The sequence below is a fragment of the Sorex fumeus genome, unplaced genomic scaffold (genome assembly GCF_029834395.1).
Source record: "Sorex fumeus unplaced genomic scaffold, SorFum_2.1 ptg000122l, whole genome shotgun sequence".
Lineage (NCBI taxonomy): Eukaryota > Metazoa > Chordata > Mammalia > Eulipotyphla > Soricidae > Sorex > Sorex fumeus.
The window spans coordinates 10,102,310-10,122,287 of NW_026606179.1; the positions used below are offsets into that span (position 1 = coordinate 10,102,310).

At 58.4% G+C, this 19,978-nt stretch overlaps 1 protein-coding gene across 1 annotated transcript; it reads right to left on the reverse strand.

Moving 5' to 3' along the window:
- Nucleotides 1-2,671: 2,671 nt before the first annotated feature.
- Nucleotides 2,672-16,794, reverse strand: IGLON5 (IgLON family member 5). The gene is made up of 8 exons (XM_056135969.1): nucleotides 16,638-16,794; nucleotides 9,793-9,871; nucleotides 8,915-9,147; nucleotides 7,704-7,823; nucleotides 6,591-6,725; nucleotides 6,055-6,175; nucleotides 5,265-5,419; nucleotides 2,672-3,466 (listed from the first exon to the last, which is right to left on the reverse strand). Exons 1-8 carry the CDS (start codon nucleotides 16,714-16,716, stop codon nucleotides 3,378-3,380), a joined length of 1,011 nt encoding a protein of 336 aa, XP_055991944.1. The 5' UTR covers nucleotides 16,717-16,794; the 3' UTR covers nucleotides 2,672-3,377.
- Nucleotides 16,795-19,978: the final 3,184 nt, after the last annotated feature.

Below are 19,978 nucleotides of genomic sequence, written 5' to 3' on the forward strand. Positions count from 1 at the left end.
CCTCTCTGACCTCTCCTTCCAGAATTTTCCTCCTGTTTTTCCAGTAGCATAGGTCTGTTCTCTGCTGCACTTTGTTTTTTCTGTCTCACCTCCAAATATTTGCTCCTAGAGTTTTGTTCAGCGGGGAGTGCTCCATTTCCCCCAGGACATTCACCTCTCTTGTGGAAAGTCAATCGTTACATTTCAGAAGCCCTTTTCCTGGTCCTGCCTCACCCAGGTGCCTGAACCTTTCTCTCATGCACCCATATGCCCATCCCTCCTAACTTGTTCTGTTTCTGGCTCTTTGTTGCATGAAGAGCTGTGTGAGTGCAGAGACCACATGGCTATTCCCGCCCTCATCCCAAGTTGCATACACACAGAGCAATCAATAAACCACGGCCTGCTTCGACGTTCTGGTGAAGGGCGACTTGCTGTTGCCCTGGCCACTGTGATGACTTTCTTTTCTAGCTGGGTATCTCATGGGACCTGGAGGGAGTGCACCAATGAACATGCCTTTGGCTGCAAGGAAGGAAATGAATGGCAGTAGGAAAAAAGAAGAGAGGAGTGGAGGCTCGGATGCTCGGGATGTTGTCTCTTGTGGCTTAGATGGCTGCCATTGTTCCAGCCATCACCTGTTCACAGAATTGTGTCTAGAGATAGAAGGAAGCAGAGCTCTTTCTTCCCGTGCCCTTTGCTCCACCAACCTGAGTGGGGAAAAACCTTCCCAGAAGCTTGATAGCAAACTTCCCAGGTGCTTTGTGGAACCAAAATGGCCATATCATAGCAAGGGAGGCTAGGAAGCCAGTAAGTCCAGCCTGTGTCGTGGAAGTTAAGTGGGTCTAATAACTGAGAGCTCGAGTGGGCCCAGTAACACCTCCATTGGAGATTTTGTTGTTACTGTGTTTGGCATATCGAATACATCACAGGTGCTTGCCAGGTTCTGCCGTGAGGGCGAGATACTCTCGATAGCTTGCTGGGCTCTCCGAGAGGGGCGGAGGAATCGAACTCGGGTCAGCCATGTTGGCTGCGTGCAAGGCAAACGCCTTACCGCTGTGCTATCGCTCCAGCCCATAACTGAGAGCAGTAGAAACAAATAACTAAAGCATCGATAAACGGCGCCAGTCTTGAGGTATCCAAGGTGATTCTGGTAAACGTGAGCATAAAAAAGACTTCTGGGACACAGAGAGCTTGGATTCTTCTGGAAAGCTGAAGCTGGACTCCCTATTATCTCTGCAGCTCTGTGGATGAAAAATCCTGAATGAAAGCAGAAGCAAGCCCTTCAGTTCTGTCCTTGAGAACTAACAGAAATTGGCCTTAAGGTGCAGTGGATGGTTTAGTTCAGGGAAGTGAAGGCCAGTTTGTTTTTGTGTGTGTTTCATTTTGTTTTGGGGATCACACCTGGTGTGCTCAGGACTTACTCCTGGCCTTCTTCTCAGGGACAACTCCTGGCAGAACTCGGGGGGCCCTATGGGGTGTCAGGAATCAAATCTAGGTCTCTTGTGTGCAAGACAAGCGCCCTCCCTGCTGTTCTCTGGCTCCGGTCCATGAAGGGCCAGTTTGGCTGGCACAGCAATGATGCCATTGCGGTTCTGTGCTCCCGGGTCTCTTGGCTCCAGTCTTTCTATCCCTGCTCCTGCAGAACCCAGGTCTCTCTCCCATGGAGAAAAGCAGCTCTTTGGGTGCAGGTTCCCAGGGATGGGCTCATGGACCCCGCAGGCATGTGGCTCCGAGCCCCAGAATGAGCCCTGTGCCTGCAAGGGACCAGGCTGCATGCTGGGAATGGCTCTGCCAAGGGCTCCAGCCAGTCAGGAGTCACATCTGCACCAGGTGAATTCTAAATCTACCAAAGAGAAAAAATATAATGCTACAGGGGAAGGGTGACAAGTGATCTTTGCCCTCAGCATGCCCCCTGCCCCTGCCCGTCCTTAATGACTCCGACACGTGCATGCAGAGACTTTGGAAAAAGGCGTTTATTGGTGTGGTGGTCTCAACACTCCCCATGAATTGGAACACACGGCTCCCAGGGCCCCCCACCCCCCTCCCTGGGACCTTTGCCCACCCCACCCCATCCCCCCTGGGCCCTGGGAATGGAAGACAATGTGGGATGGGGCCCACGCCCCCGTCTGAGGTACAGTCACTGCCCCTTGGTCCCTGCCCTGCCTTCTTCCCCCTAAGCTCTGGGTGGTTTGGGGTGTGGTTTGTAGGGGGTCCCCCGGGAGTAGAAGCACCGGGTATGGGCTCGCGATGTCCATACAGGGCTGCTCCCTCCTGGACGTGGAGTCCTGAGGGGTGCCAGGAGGGGTTGTTCCTACAGTCAGGGTCCCAGAGAGCCCCTTCCTGGCCACAGTCGGCCATCTGCTGCAGGACAGAGAGACGCAGGGCCTATTGCTGGTCAGTCGCTGGTGTGTGTCTGTCTGAATGTGTGAGGGTGGTGGGGGCAGCCTTAGGCGTTGGTGGGGCGGCCGGGGAGAGGCGGGCCGCACTCACAGCGGTGGGCCAGCTGCGGACCCCAGGGACAGCTGGCGGATGCCGCGGGTGGCAGAGGGAGTGGGGGTGGGGCAGGGCAAAGCACGAGACAGGTGACTCTGGTCATAACCCTGCCAGTTGGATGGAAGCACCGATTGGCCCGGGACGGGGCCAGAAAGTTTGGGGGGGGTGGGGAACATCGGGAAGGACTCAGGCCACTCACTGGCCAGGGATGGAGCCTCTGGCTACAGAGGGTTGCTCGCCCCAGCTGGTGGGCGAGAGCAGGTAGGCCAGATGGATGTCCCCCACCTGCTCACAGAGGCTCAATGGCAGCTCCAAGGTGAGCACAACCCCCACCCCCAGCTGCTCAGGTGACGCCCTTTTGATGGGGGAGAGGGGGAGGGAGGTTGCTGCATATATCAGAAAAGCCAGGAGCCTGGAGAAAACCTCTCTTCACAGTTTCTACCCACAGCCCCCATCCCTATGCCCATCCAGAGGAGAGAGGCACAGGGTGGGGGTGGTGGATGTGGGGTGCGGGCGGGATGACCACTGAGCCCCCTTCTCCATCCCACCCACACAGGCGTACAAGCAGGTCAGACACCCGTGCAGGCTCACACTCGCACTCACACACGCCATCCGATTGACAGCCTGAGCTAAGAGAGGGGTGTGGGGTGGCCAGGGGCGGGTCACAGTGGGAAACGTGAAGGGTGGCGGGAATGGCTGTAGAAAGATGCATAAGTTTGCGTTTTTCCCTCACAGTGATGGGTTCTCTAAAGATCTTGCTCTCTCCTCTTCCTCCTCTCTCCTTCCTCGTGGCCGAGAGCTCTTCTGCTCCTGGAGACCCACGGCACTTGCTCCCCCTTATTCTCTCGCTCTCAGCTTCAGGCCCCCCAGCCCTGCATGGAGCGGGGAGCCGGCTGCACTGGCGCTTCCTACATCCTCCACCACAGCCAGCCCAGGGCGGAGAGGAGGGTCAGGGCCCCTGGGGGCCGCGGGGCTGAGTTTTCCAGTGATCCTGGGCCTGGGGGGAGAGAGACAGAGTCACAAAGGCGCTAGGAAGGAATGGGTGTGTGTCTTGTGTCTGTCCAGTGATCAGGGTGAGCTCTGTGTCATGCTCTCACACTGGGAGTGTCTGTCATCTGGCATTCCTGCCCAGCATCTCACCGTCAAAACTGCACTCATTTTTATGCACCCCCACGCTTCCCCATATCAATGTCACATCCCCATGTTCCCTCAGGTCCAAATCTTAGAAGCACCTTGACAGTGTTTCCCACTTACCCCCAAAAGGTTTCCTGGACTCAGGCCTCGGTGCCACCCACACCCCACCAAAAAACAAAGAAGTTGCTCAAGCGGTTGGAGCGACAGCACAGCGGGTAGGGCATTTGCCTTGCACACGACCGACCTGGGTTCGATTCCCAGCATCCCATATGGCCTCTCGAGCACCGCCAGGAGTAATTCCTGAGTGCAGAGCCAGGAGTAACCCATGTGCATCGCCAGATGTGACCCAAAAAGAAAAAAAAAGTTGCTTGACGGGCAGCAGCATGTCTTCTATCAGCCAAGAACCTCTGGGCTCCCTTATTTCAGCCTCACCCTACCCTCAGATTGCTCAGCTTTATGGCTTCACCCTGCACTAGGGCAAATTCAAATCTATACCTCCACCCAAGACGACTCCTTTGGGGCTTCACCCAGCAGCCCACGGAGGACAGTGGTTCAGCTCTGGGGGTAGGGGGTGTTGCTTAGGATCAGGGCTGGCCACTAGCCAGGCAAATACCTTGTCCTCTGGACTATCTCTACGGCCTTTCTGGCCTTTGTCCCTCCATGTTCATCCTTAGGTCCCACACCATGTTCTTGTCGAGCCAGACTCCTGCCCACCCGCAATGCTGTCTGCAGAGCATTTCCAACTTGTTTTCTCACCCTTCAGATCTCAGTTCTCCAGGAAGCTTCCGCTGATGAGCTTAACTAGTGCTTCGATTCCTTATTTCCTTCATAGCCCTTTTCAATATCCAAGCTGATTTCTGTCTTATTTATGTGTGTTGTTCCATTATTTATTTTATGTCAACTCGCTTAATGATTTTCTACTACTACTGGCTGGTAAGGGCTGGAGTGATAGCACAGCAGCAAGGCGTTTGCCTTGCACGCAGCCAACATGGCCGACCTGAGTTCGATTCCTCCGCCCCTCTCGGAGAGCCTAGCAAGCTACCGAGAGTATCTCGCCCGCACGGCAGAGCCTGGCAAGCTCCCCGTGACGTATTCGATATGCCAGACACAGTAACAACAAAGTCTCCAATGGAGACGTTACTGGGCCTGCTCGAGCAAATCGATGATCAACGGGAGGGCCTTTACCTTTACTGGCTGGTAAACTCGGGAGTCCCAAGCCCTTGTGTCGTTTATACACTACTATGTTCCTAGCGTCCAAACCCCTGTGATCACTGTTTTTGTTTTTTTTTTTCCCCAAGGAATCTTTATTGGTCACTCGTTTTGCATCTGAATCTCCTTGGCCTTCACTTTCCTAAATTAGGGTCTTTCTGGGCGGTGCAGGCAGGTGACTCCACTTTTCTGCACCGCCCATTTTCCTAAGGCGTTGCCCATCGCCTGGCCCACTTTCCCACAATCCCATTTTCTCCCACGGTCCCACCCTCTCCCGTGGACCCAGCCACTTTCCCACAGCACTGCCTCCCCGCCCACCTCACGCCCCGCCACCTCACGCCCCGCCCACCTCACGCCCCGCCCACCTCCTGCAGTCCGCTCCTACGGCCCCGCCCTACTCCCTGCGCCCCCTCCCCGCGCGCCCCGCCCATCGGCCGCCCGCTCAGACGCACGCAGAAGACGCATGGAGGCGCTGGACGCTCCGAGCCGGTTGGCGGCGCGACACGTGTAGTTGCCGTAGTGCCGGGCGCTCACGTTGGCGAAGAGAAGCATGGAGCGGGTGCGCTCGGTCTGCACCTTCAGGCCTTCCGCCGTGCCGCCGCTCAGCCTGCCGGGGACTCGGGTCAGGACCCACGTCTCCGCACCCCCTTGGAACACAGCCCTGCCTCCCTGCTCTCAGAATCTCGGAGAAGTCCCGCATTACGTTCCTTTGCGCAACTCCCTCGAACCCCAGGTCACTCGCACGGAGGACTCCGGCTCCTGAGAGGCACTGGTCCTTCTATGCGAGCCGGTTCTCGAGGCTCCTAGAGTCTGCTGAACTCTCAACCAGGGCCCCCCAGTAGACTCCAAAGAACCACAGGCGAGAATCGTGAAAATGAGGGGGCACAACTGAGACTAGGGGCCCCAACCCGGGAGAGAGTGCAGGTGCCAAGGAAAAAGTTAGAGAAACTGCCTGGAGCTTCCCTCCTGGTCCTCAACATCTGACCACACCAGAGCTTCTCCCTGAACAGCCCGAGGAGGCTGGGCTCCTGTGCTCATCATTCGGGGACCCCGACTTTCAATAAATCCTCACAGTACCCCGGCACCTAGAAACTAGACTCCCTACCCCCATCCCAGTTATGGGGACCTAGGACAGCTTCCAGCTTTCGCAGCCCGGCTCCCTAGCTGCCAGAGGGGAAAAGGATCGCCGGCAACCGCCCCTTACAGCCCGGTCCCCAAGGCCCGCCTGGGCGCAGTCCTCACAGCCTGTCATCCTTGTACCACTGGAAATCCGCGGGGGGCACCGCCATGGCCTCGCAGCGCAGGAGGGCGGCTCGGCCCACGGCTGTGCGGGCGCTGGTCACATCCGTGATGGTTGGAGGATCTGGCGGTGGGGGCGGGAGAGGGGCAAGAGTCAAAATTGTGGGGCCAGATGGGGATTAAGGACCTGCTCCCATTCCCAGCAGCCCTGCCTGATCCCCGCCTCACAGCTACCGGAGACCCGCACAGCCCCTGGACCTCGCCCCTCTTCCCCAGCCCCTACAGCCCCGCCCCCGCCTGCCGGGCCCTGGAGCCCCGCCCACTTCCTCAGCCCCTCCCTGGCACCGCCCACACGCTGAGCCCCCCCACAAGGCCTCAGTTCCCGAAGCCCCGCCCTCACCCTGGAGCCCCGCCCTCACCCTGATGCCCCTCCCACAAGGGCCGGTCGCCCCGCCCCATCCCCGCCCCCGGCCCCTGGAATACAGCCCCGCGTTCTCCTCCCTCACTCCCGTCTCGCGTCCAGCGCCCTGGGCGCTCACAGTTCACGGTGACCAGCACGCGGCGGCTGTCAGGCGCCGAATTCACCCCGTTGTGAGTCACGCACTCATATTCCCCGGCCTGGCCCCGCTGGATGTCAGAAATCTCCAGGATCTCACCCTCCGAGGTGAAGCCATCTGTGGGGGAGGGGCGGGGAGGGGGCGGGGCCGGACACAAACACTTAACACGGGACAACACGGGCACAACACGGACACACATCAGCGGGGCAGCCACCGCAGGGCCTGGGGCCTCCTGCTGGGGACGGGGCAGGGATCTGTAAGGGACGGGTGGGGAGGGATCCTGGGGTCTTAGCGGGGTGGGATCCCGGGGACCTGGGAACCCAGACTCTGATCCGGGAGGGTCCCCGAATGGGGGACTCGGAAACATCTAGGAAATTTTGGCCCCGGGCCAGCGTCCGGAGTTCTGGGATGCAGCGTTTCGGGAACCAGTATCTGGTGGTGGGGACTAGCTAGCCGGGGTCTCTGGCAGGTCAGGCCGTTTGGGAGCTCAGGTCCAGGAGAGCGGGGGCCCAGGGAGCCCTGTGGGGAGGGGCCAAGTGTCTGAGACTGCTCCGGGTCTGGAGAGGCACAAAAGCTGGTAGGGGTGAGGATGGGGGAGGGAGTCTTCAAATGAGGGTCTAGGGTTGAGACACAGTGGGGGAGATGAAGGCAGTGGGGGGTCGGTGGTGGTGGTGGTGGTGATGATGAGGGGGTGGTGGTGATGGTGGTGGTGATAATGGTGGCAGTGGAGGAGGTGGAGAGATGGAGACGGAGATGGTGTTGGTGAGGGTGGAGGTGGTTGGACGGGGGCTCATAGCCTGATGGGGGCCACTGAGTGGTGGGGACCTGAGCCCAGGAGAAGGGGTGAGCCTTGGGGAAGACATGGGGGTCCTGGGGGCAGGTGGCAAGTCGGGAACTGGCAGGCTACTGGGAGGTAGTCGCCTGGGTTGGGGACGATAAGGGGTGATGGGGCTAAGTCTGGGGTCTGCCGAGATGCGGCAGGATCGGGAGCCAGGAGGAGCTGGGATTGGGTTCTGGTGCTCACTGAGCTATGGGGGTGTCGGAAGGCCCCGGGTGCGGGCAGGGGCAGGGCTTCGGCCAGGTTCAGGGTCTCACCTCGGAGCTGCCTCCAGGTGACAGTGGGGTCCGGGCGCCCCACAGCCAGACAAAGCAAGTTCACGTTGCCCCCCTCATTCACCGTCACAGGCGAGGAAATGTTCACAATGCGGGCGGGAACTGTGGGGGGCAGGGAGAGGCTGTGCCTGGGTCCCATGGCCCCTCAGACCCCAGCCCTCCTCCCTTAGACCCAAGGGGTCCAGAGGCCAGACCCCAGCCTCCTCCCTCAGACTAAGGAGTCCATCCTCCAGCCCTCCTCCCTTAGACCCAGGGGCCCAGGGTTCAAACCTCAGCCTCCTCCCTCAGACCCAGGGGTCAGAACCTAGCCTCCTCCCTCAGACCCAGGGGTCCAACTCCCAACCCTCCTCCCTCACTCAGGAATCCAGCTGAAACTCCACATGTCAAGCGGGGGGGGGCCCTGCAGTGCTAGAGCGGAATCCAGGGCTGCCCACGCAATGCGTGTACTTCAGTCCTCTGCACGCCCCCAGCCCCCTGGGTTTTTCCGTGGGATTCCTGCCCCCTTCCCTCTGGCTCCCCGCTCCCGGCTGGCCTCTGTCTCTTTCTCATCTGCCCACCCCCTTCCTTGCACCCTCCACCTTCATCTGACCTGACTCTCCCGCTTCCGGTCTGTTCTGCCCTCATCTATTTTTGTTCATTCGTTCATTAAATTTTAAAATATCTAAGAAACGGTGCTGACTACAGTTGTTCCCAATGTTCTCTTACCCTGTCCTGAGGGTTCGGCAAAGATGAATCCATTAGCCTCAGCCCTGCCCGCCCTACCCACTGGGGAAGAAGACTGGTTGTGGCTTTTATTATGTATTTATTTATTTAGGGTTTATTTATTTATTTTTGGCTTTTTGGGCCACACCTGATAATGTTCAGAGCTTAGCCCTGGCTCTGCACTCAGCAATTACTCCTGATGGTGCTCGAGGATCATAGGGGATGCCGGGGATCAAACCCGTGCTGGCCGCGTGCAAGGCACATGCCCTCCCTGCTGTACTATTGCTCCGGGCCCTTTATTTTTTTCAGTGGGGGCTGCTTAGGACTGACTCCTGGCTCTGTGCTCACTCCTAGAGGAACCTGGGGACCCTCTGCATGGCTGGGGAGGGCCTGGGTCGGTCGCATGCACGGGCAGTCTTCCCCTCCTCTCTTCACAGGCTCAGGGCCAGGTGTCGGGGGAGCATCGCAGCCCCTGGCACTGCCAGGCTCACCGTGGACGATGAGGTAGACCTGAGTGGTGAAGGGCTGGTGGCGGGTCTGGAAGGAGCAGGTGTACAGGCCCTCGTCGCCTAACCCCACCTGCGTGATGAGGATGGAGAACTCCTCGGGAGTGTTGATGAGCAGCCGCACACGCGGGTCGCTGGTCCAGCGGTCGTTGCCCGCGTACAGGATGTTGGAGCGGTTCAGCCAGGCCACGCGGGTCACGTGCTCATCGATGAAGCAGCTGTTGGTGGTGTTGAGGGACAGGCTGGGGGCGAGGGGCACAGGCTCCCTGCCTCCCGCTGCCACTGTGGTGCTCCTTAACAGGCGGGAGAACTGAGCTCAGACGGGTGTGAGCCCAGGGACCCAGGGACATGGTCACCGGGGGACTCACAGCGAGTGTGGTGGGCTGGAGACCGGAAGGGGCGGGCCCCAGAGAGAGTGGGACAGGGACCCAGAGAGAAAGACAGAGACGCAGAGAGAGGGACAGAGACCCAGAGAGGGGGACAGAGACCCAGAGAGAGGGGGACAGAGACCCTGAGAGAGAGACAGAGACCCTGAGAGAGGGGAACAGAGCCAAAGAGGGGGTAACAGAACCAAAGGGGGTGGCAGAGACCTAGAGAGGAGGGCAGGGACCCAGAGAGGGGGACAGAGACCCAGAGAGGGGGACAGAGACCTAGAGAGAGGACAGAGACTCGGGGTAACAGAGACCCAAAGAGGGGGACAGAGACCCAGAGAGAGGGGGACAGAGACCCAGGGCAAGGGCAGGGCCTTGAGTCAGGTGAGTGTGCTGAGCCCTGTGCTTCCTCCCTCTGTTGTTGGGTCACCCTCACCAGACAGCACCAGCCCTGACAGACAGGGACAGCTTGCCAGAGCCTCTGTGCAGTACCTGAGAGTCGCATTGTCGCCTTCGCACACTGTGTAGTTGTCGGCAGGGGAGCTGAACTCCAGGCTCTGTGACAGCAGCCCTGTGGAAGGGCACAGGCACTGACACACACTCCACACAGCTACACGCACGATCACATGTACATGCACATGAACACACAGAGCACGTACATATGCACACACACACACACACACACATACACACATACCCCTTGCCAACAGCACATTCCTACAGGTACCTCACAACATTGCTGCTTCTTCTGAGCTGCACCCAGGTACACCAGGGGCAGACTCTGGGTGGAGACCCACGCACACACACACACACACACTCTCATACACAATCACACACAAACACACTCACACCGTGCACACACACCACACATGCACATACACACACAAGCACACACACGTGACACATACTCATACAGCGTGCACATACATTCATACACATGCACACCACACACACACTCATATCACACATGCACAAACACACGCCAAAGACAATCATTCATATGCACATACACTCACACACATGCACCTAAGCTCAGGTGCACACCAACACATGTGCACACTCCCCCCCACCACCCCTCCACTCCAACACACACCCGCCACAGCAGGTGGCTGCATTGTCTGCGCTGTGCCAGGCACAGAGCTGTGCACACAGGGACAGTCTGGTAATTGTGGGCACACACGCCACACGCATGGAGACAGACACATGTGTATTCTCACTCGCCAGCACTTTTGCAGTGCAGATGCACGCGCAGACCCTGAACTGATGGAGCAGACCCCCATGTACAGGCGGGCACACAAGTTCACAGTCCATGCGCGAGGATGGATGGACAGCGCCCAGACAGACGCGGGCCTGCCCACACAGACACATTCATCTCTGCCCTGGCCGTGCCTCTGAGGCCGCCCCAACCCGGGCACTTCTGGAGCTTGGCCCCGCCCCCACCCCACCCCCTGGCTGGAGCCCAGCCAGCAGAGGGGGCTGGGAGCCTGGCAGCGAAGGAGCCAGTGACCTTGGATGGACGCGGGGAAGGAGGGCGGGCAGACCCAGCGAGGAGCTGATTCATCTGATGAATGAGCTGCTGCCCGTTGCCCGCTGCCTCCGGGGTCTCCGCAGCGGACCCACCCAGGGCCACCCAGGCCAGGGACTGCGCTGCAGAGGCAGGGAACAGCGTGTCCTCTGACTCAGTCCAGCAATGCTGCTGCTGTGCACACACTCATGCACACATGCACACTCACTCGTGTGTGCACATGCACACACTCACACTCATGCATGCATACACACACCAATGCAAACACAAACGCATGAACACACACGGGCACAAATACTAATGCACACATATGCATGCACACAAAAACTAATGCACACACTCATACACACGCTAATGCATACATGCTCATGCACACACTAATATACACATGCACACACATACATGTTCACGAGCACTTACACACAATACACACTAAGACACACACTCTTAGATACACATACATATGCTCACACTCTCAGACACAAATGCTCACACAGACACATGCTCACACCAACACACTCACTGATAATAAACATGCTCACACTCACAGACACACCTGCTCACAGACGCACACATACATACACATGCTCACACTCGCAGACACACACAGATACATGCTCACTCACACAGACACACTCACATGCACACACATGCTCACACTCAACTCACAGACACACTGACACTGACACACATGCACACATGCTCATACTCACACAGACATACTCATGTGCACACACACTACATGCACACATACTCAGATACACACTGACACATACACATATTCACATGTCTCCAGGCCTAGGAATGATGTGCAGAGCTGAGCCCAGCCAGGCAGCAAACAGGCCCATATTTGCCCCTGGCTGATGGGCTTGCTCAGAGGGATGCCCAGACATGCACACACGCACACACACACACGCACACACAAACACACACATGCATACATACATGCAACTGATCACACATGGACAGAGACACACATGCACATCTGAACACCAACACATGCACACATAGACACACACATGCACACATATGCATACACAGCCCAGGACCCCTGTCTTTTCATGTGTGATCACAGTGGGGACACCCAAGCCAGGCAGTCCCTGTCCAGTGGGTCAGCCCCCACACCGACCAGATCCCCCTTCACACTGACCTGGCCCTGCCCCCCCAGCCGGATTCCCCGTCACCCTGACCGGGTGCCCCAGTCGGATCCCCTGTCACACTGACTGGGCACCAACCCCCCAGCCGGATTCCCTGTCACCCTGACCGGGCACTACCCCCCCCAGCCGAATCTCTTGTCACACTGACCGGGCACCAACCTCCCAGCTGCATCCCCGTCACACTGACCAGGCACCTCCTACGCAGGGGCACGGCTGCACCAAGGGCTGGCGTGAGTCCACGGGGCACAGCCATACCAGTCTGAGTCCACATGCTGACACAGCCACTGACCCGCTCCCTGCACCCTTTTGCGAACCACGCAAGGCTGCAGCTGTGTCAGGAGGGGGCAGCTCCTTGGATGGAAGGACCACTGGGATGAGACTGGGCATCCCACCCTCCAGAAGAGGACACACATGGACACACACAGGCAGACATGAATATACACAGAAACACAGAGACCAGAGATACACAGGCACATGGACACATAGAGACACACATGGATACACACTCACACGGAGATACACACACAGACACACACAGAGGTACACATGTGGACACACACAGATGTACATGTACACAGACACACACAGAGACACACACAGACACATACTAGAGATATGCACAGACACACAGAACACACTCAGAGATACACAGGCACACAGACACATGCAGAGGTACACACACCCATGGGCCTAGAGACACACATACAGACACACACTGGGAAACATACACACACAGCCATACATAGACAATTTTTCACAAGGACACAGACACACTTTCCCAGGATACACGCAGACACACACTCATGCACACCCAGGATGTGCCATCCTCCTGATCACGTGTCCTGGATGCTGTGACTCTGGGGCACAGTGACTGACTTTTGTGGGGGTCACTCCTGTGGGTCACAGGGTGGTCCAATATCTGTACCCCCAGGAGTCCCCCACCTCCAAGACCCACGGGCACAGGAGGGACCCCAGCCCTGGGCAAAGGCCGCTGTCCAAGGTGCTCCATGTTCTGACCCGCACACCAGGGTCTGGGTGAGGGGTGGCCCTGTGTCCTGGGAGACCCTCCTGCGGGGCCCTGCCCCTAGGCCCCTGGAATCAGGCTCTGAGGAGATTGTGGCCTGGTCAGGGCCTCAGCACAGGGGCCTGGGTCTGGTCTCCCCTGCTGGTTCCTGGTGAGCTTCCCGTGGCAAACGCAGTGCCCAGGGCCGGCTCAGCGGGCGAGAGTCTAAGGTGAAAGCTGCAGGGCCACTGACACTGACTCCGGGGGCTCGCTGTCCTCACTACGCTTGACTCCTGCTCCCACAATGCCCGGACCACACCCTGCAGTGCAGACTGGGTCTGTTCTCCTCCATCAGACTGGGCATTTCTGGAGGGAACAGCCCCAGTCCACACGGTCCAGGTCTGTGTTCCCCGCCTCTCCTTGCCCAGGGCTGGGCCCTGTAAAATACGGGAATGTTCATAAATGGATGATGCTGGCTGACACCTGAACTCCTATTCATTCTTCAAGACCCATGTTCAAATGCCCCCTCCTTTGGGAGGGCCTCCCTGACTGCTCTCAGCAGAGACTCCTCATCTCATCCTCTCTTCAGAGCATGCTCTGACCCAGCTGGCACAGTTACTGGCATAGACTTAGACAGGACAGCGTGCCTCCCACCCTCAGCCAGCCCAGGAGTTCCCAAGGGGCCTGTTGTGGCTATGTCCCCAGAGCTAAGCCTGGTGCAGAAGAGGGAGGTGCTGAGAGAGGTAAAGGATGATCTCTAGGGAAGGGAGCCCGAGCTAGTGATCAGATGGCCTTTCCTTCCTTCCTCCCTTCCTTCCTTCCTCCCTTCCTTCCTTCCTCCCTCCCTTCCCTTCCTTCCTCCCTTCCTTCCTCCCTTCCTTCCTTCCTCCCTCCCTTCCCTTCCTTCCTTCCTTCCCTTCCTTCCTTCCTTCCTCCCTCCCTTCCCTTCCTTCCTCCCTTCCTTCCTCCCTTCCTTCCTTCCTCCCTCCCTTCCCTTCCTTCCTTCCCTTCCTTCCTTCCCTTCCTCCCTCCCTCCTCCCTCCCCTCCTCCCTTCCCCCTCCCTCATTCCCTCCCCTCCCTCCCTCCCTCCCTCCCTCCCTCCCTCCTTCCTTCCTTCCTTCCTTCCTTCCTTCCTTCCTTCCTCTCTTCCTTCCTTCCTTCCTTCCTTCCTTCCTCTCTTCCTTCCTTCCTTCCTTCCTTCCTTCCTTCCTTCCTTCCTTCCTTCCTTCCTTCTCTTCTCCCATTGTGCTCAGGCTTACTCCTGGCTCTGCGCTCAAGGATCACTCCTGACAGAGCTTGGGTGAACATATGAGGTGCTGGGGAATAGAACCTGGGTCAGTCACGTGCAAGGCAAACACCCAACTCTATGTACTATCTTTCCTTCCTTCCTTCCTTCCTTCCTTCCTTCCTTCCTTCCTCCCTTCCTCCCTCCCTCCCTCCCTCCCCCTTCCCTCCCCTTTCCTTTCTTCCCTCCCTTCTTTCACCTGGAAGTGCTCAGGGCTTCCTCCTGCCTCTGTGCTGAGAGATTACTCCTGGCAGGGCTCAGGGATCCCTATGTGGTACTGGGGATCAAACCCATGTTGGCAAGGCAATCACTCTCCCCACAGTGCTCTCTCTGGCCCCCTCCCCTTTACTGATGGGCTCCCTCAGCTACCTCAGTGGTCAGCACCTTTGACCCCTAGGGAAGGTGGGGAGTGGAAGCAGTTCCCTCTGCGGTGGCTGGGGTGGGGCGCTTGTCCTGGCGGGCTCACCCACATAAGGAACAGCACACTGGTGCCGGGCACCTTCTTTGTAAAGGAAAGTCTGTTGTGGTCCCTGGCTGGGAGCAGGGCTCTGCAGAGGCTCTGGGGGCGGGTCTCTGTACCCTCTCCCTGCTCTGGGGCAGTGGCCCAGGCAGAGGACAGAGGCAGCCCTACCTGGGATCTCAGTTGGCACTATCACCCCCCTCGCCAGGACCCAATTTCCCTGACTGAAAGGGATGATGAGATGCTCCTGGCCTTGCGTGGGGGTCCAGGGGAAGGTGGAAAGAGGACCCCCAAGTGACGGGGACAGAGGCACGGCTAGCTCGGCACCTGCGTGCTGGGGGAACGGTGATCCTGGGGACTAAGCAGTCACTGGAGGGTCGGCCTGGGGCTCTGCCCCTCCAGACTATTGGCCTCCAGCCTTCTGGATGGATCAGGGGGAAGGTTGTGCGAAAGAACTGCTCAAAAATGCTAATCCAGGGGCTGGAGCGATAGCACAGCGGGGAGGACATTTGCCTTGCACTGGCAGACCCAGGTTCGATCCCCGGCAACCCATAGGATCCCTGGAGCACTGTCAGGAGTAATTCCTGAGTGCAGAGCCAGGACTGACCTCTGAGCATCTCTGGGTGTGACCCTAAGACTCAAAGAAAAAAAAGGAATGCTGATCTTCCTGGTGCTTGCTCTAAAGAAAGGACATTTGGGGCCGGGACACAGGACAGGAGGGCTGAGGCCCCTGCCTGCTGTGCGGCTGCTCTTGGCTGGATCCCTGGCACAGCATGGTTTCCCAAGCACCGCCAGGAGGCACTCGTGAGCTCAGAGCCAGGACTAGCACCTGGCTGTCACCAAGTGTGGCCCTCCCACTGTCACTATCCCATCATTAAGGACGGTACATTTAGAAGACAATGGGGGGGGGCGAGATGGGGGTCTTCCCCGAGGACATGGCAGCATGCAAGGGTCCCTTCGGTAATTTGGAGAATTTCTTTTTGCGGGGGGCACACCCGGACATGTTCAAGGCTTACTCCTGGCAGGACGCAGGAGCTTTTTGGTGTTGGGGTGGGACCCAGGTCAACAGTGTATGCGGCCCTCCAGCCCCTCTTGCCCAGGATTTATGTACACTAGTGATCTGGGGAGGCGGTCCCGGAAGAGCAGAAGTGAGAAACAAGATGTGATTCCTGAGGGGACAGGGTAGCAGGTGGGGCTCTGAGACGGGAATGTGTGTGACAGCAGGGAGGCCTGAGCCGGGGTGACAGCAGGGTATGCCCCACCCTCTGGGTCAGGGGGCGCAGCCAGGGTCAGCGGGAGGGACAGAGACTGAGACCGGAAGGCCAGAGAGGTGGTGACCCACCTCTGCGCCCGGCCGGGTGCCCCCACCACCCCTGCTGTCCCAGAACTGCATCCACCTCAGAGCAGCCGGCTGTCCTGGGGATGTCCCTGACTGTGACCTGGCGGGGCCCCTGGGAGCCCTCCAGAAGCACTGCATTAACCCTGTTGGGCCTCAGCCTCTGCCCCCCTCCTCCTGGGTGCTTTCCCAGGCCTGCCTGTACTGGAGGTTCACCCACACTTTCTCCATGCAGACCGCCCGGGTGACCCCTGAGCCCGCGCCCACCCGCCAGCTTTGCACTTCACCCTATGACCCGAGCTGACCCTTTCTGCCCCACTGCCCCCTCCTCTTCCTCCGACCCTCGGGAACCCCCACAGTCGGCCAGGGCAGCGTGCAGCACCCCAACTTCCCGTGCATGCCCAGTTCCACTTAGCTGCACCCCCAGACATCCACACGTCCTCCCGGCCCGGAGCAGCCCTGGGGGCGGGGGGCTCCCGCGCCCTCCCCCACCGGCGGCCGGGAGCGGCGCAGACCCCCGCGGCCGCCCCCGCCCGCCCGCCCGCGCCCCCCGACCCCGCGCTGCGGTACCTCGGCTGATGACGGCCAGGCCGGCCAGGGCGGCGGCCGCGAGGAGCCGGAGCCGGGCCCCGGGCGCAGGGGGGGGCATCGCGGCGGCGGGCGGGAGGGGCGGGGGCCGTCCGGGCCGGCTCGGGGGGAGAGGGGCGGGGGAGGGGACCCCGCCTGCGGCTGCACCGGCCCGGGGGGCGGCGGGGGCGGGGGGAGGGGGCCGGGGGGGCGCGACGAGGCGGCCGGAGCTGCTGCAGACCCGGGGAGGGGGCGGCGCTGACGGGCAGGCCGGCCGGCCAATCAGGGCGCGCGGGCGGCGGGGGGCGGGGCCGGGGGCTGCTCGCTGCGGGGACCGGCCTTTGTTACTGCGGCCGCCCCAGCCCCTCCGCCCCGGGCTCCGCGCCGACCCCCGGGACCCCTCGTCCGGACGCTCTCGGGGGAACCCACCTTCTTCCAGCTCCTGCTCCCGATCGCAGCCTCCCTCACACCCCAGCCTCCTCCATCTAACCCGGGAGCGCAGGCCCCCAGGCCCTCCTCCCCAGACCCAGGAACCCAGACCCCAGCCTCCTCCATCTGACAGGAGCAGGACCCCAGACTCCCAGCCCCTCCTCCCTCAAACCCAGGACTCCAGACTCCTCATGCCCTCCGACCTCAAGCCCAGGAACCCAGATCCCAACTTTCCTCCCCCAGGCCCTTAACCTTAATCTCAGCTTCTTCCTCCCGCAGACCCAGGGGTCCGCATCCCTCTTCCTGCAGGAGAGTTAAGCTTCTTCATTTTCCTTATGAAAAACACCAGCTTTGGGGGGTGAAACTTCCTTCTTCCCTCCACCCAGCCCTCATGCCAGGGTAGTACGAAAATGGGGTAGCAGGTCTGGGGGCCGGGGAGAGTTGGTAAGAGGACACGGCTGCAGGGACCCAGCCAAGGCACAGCGGGGGCGGGCTCTTGCCTTGCACTTGGCTAACCCAGACTCCATCCCTGCCACCCTGTATGGACCCCCAAGACTGCCAGGAGTGATCTCTGAGCACAGAGCTAGGAGTAAGTCCTGAGCACTCCTGGTGTGGCCCCCCAAACCAAACCAAACCAGGCAGGCTTTGGCTCCTTTTTCCTTCTTGGGGGGCCCACACCTAGTGGTGCCTGGGGGTTTCCTCTGGATCAGTGCTCAGGGGTGGCTCTGGTGGGGCTCCGGGGACCATGATCCAATGGGGATCGATCCTAGGTGAGCTGCTTGCAAGGCAAGTGCCCTCCCCACTGTACTATCTCTCCATCCAACCCCTATAATTCTTTTCTTTCTTTTTTTTTTTTTTTTTTGCTTTTTGGGTCACAGCCGCCGAAGCACAGGGGTTACTCCTGGCTCATGCACTCAGGAATTATTCCTGGTGGTGTGCTGGGTACCATATGGGATGCTGGGAATTGAACCCAGGTCGGCTGCGTGCAAGGCAAACAGCCCTACCCGCTCCAGCCCCTATAATTCTTTTCTTAAAAATTAAATTAAAAATCTTTTCAGCCCAAGCATGGTGTTTCATAATGCTGCTGCTGAGAGGGTCTCATATATAGTGCTCGTACTGGTGCCTCCCATCCATGCACCCCTATCCCTCAACCATTTTTAAAAATTATTATTTATTTTCAGTTTTGGACTGCACCTGGTGGTGCTCAGGGTTTACTTCTGGCTTTGCACTGGGGGATCGTTCCTAGCAGGCTCACCTGAAAGGCAAGTGCCTCACCCTCCCCAGCACGTCCCTGGGCACAATCTGGCAAAAAAAAAAACCCTCATTCATCTGCATTCTGGAGTAAGTACCATCCAGATTTAGGAAACGGAACTGGAGCGCCCTCTGCTGTCGATGGTTCAACAGTGTGGGAATCTGGGTTCGCAGGTTTCTCTGATCCCATTTTATGCACTGACACCCTCCTGGGTTTTGTTTTTTGCTTTTTAGTGAATTGAAGGGGGCTGAACCCAGGGCTTTACACGGGCAAGGCCAGGGCACTACCCCTGAGCTAGATCCCTGTGCTAGGTTATCTCCTTCAAAGTTTGTGCCGTATAGCCTATGAATGTGCCTTAAAATCTTTTATTTTGGAGTCCCACCTCGTGGTGCCCAGGGCTTACTCCTGGTTCTGTGCTCAGGTTCTGGTGGGACCACATATGATTCCAGGGATAGAACCTGGGATGGTTGTGTGTAAAGCAAGTGCTCTACCTCCAACCCCCTCTTTAATTTTTTTAAAAAATAGCTCTATAGGATTATTATTTGGGGGAGTGGAGGCATGCTTGCAATGCTGGAAATTAAATTTAGGGCCACACACATGTCAGGCATTCTCTCCAGCACTCTGAGCAGCACCCCGCCACGTCCCCCTGGTCCTGGAAGGCTTTTATCATTAGCTCCACTTCGCTGAGGAGCAGAGACACAGACAAGTAAAGAAAAATGCTCCAAGTCATAGATGGCTCTGAAGATGCCTGCCACATGTGAGCTTGAAGACAGCCCAGAGCCAGAAGCCCAGTGAGCCCACAGTGAAGAGACAAGCGCATTCTTTTCATTTTGGCTTTTGGGGTCACACCAGTGATGCTCAGGGTTACTCCTGGCTCTGCACTCAGGAATTACTTCTGGCGGTGCTGGACCATATGGGATACCGGGAATTGAACCTGGGTCGGCCAGTGCATGACAAATGCCCTCCCCGCTGTTCTATCGCTCCAGCCCTAGACAGTTCGTTTTGAAAATGGACATAGAGGGTGGCTTAGAGGCCAGCCGGGCATTCTAGGGGAAAGGGCAGCTCAGATAGAGAAGTGAGCACCAAATAAAGGGTGTTTGGAGGATCCTCCCAGGAGGGGAGATGCATGTTGAAAGTAGACTATGGACTGAACATGATTGCCACTCAATGCCTCTTTTGCAGACCACAACACCCAAAAGGAGAGAGAGAAAAAAAGGGAATGCCCTGCCACAGAGGCACGGTGGGATGGGGGGGAATGGGTGTGGGAGGGATACTGGGATCCATGGTGGTGGAAAATGGGCACTGGTGGAGGGATGGGTATTTGATCATTGTATAATTGAAGCCCAAGCACAAGAATTTGTAATTCTACAACTGTACCTCATGGTGTTTCACTAATAAAAATTAAGAAAAAAAAGAAAATGGGCATGGAGGGGCTGGAGCAATAGCACAGCGGGTAGGGCGTTTGCCTTGCATGCAGCCAACCCGGGTTCGATTCCCAGCATCCCATATGGTCCCCTGAGCACCGCTAGGGGTAATTCCTGAGTGCAGAGCCAGGAGTAACCCTTGTGTATCACCGGGGCGTGACCCAAAAAGAAAAAAAAATGGGCATGGAGCTGGATGAGCACTTGATGCAAGAGGTCCAGCAATAGTCAGATAAAAAGTT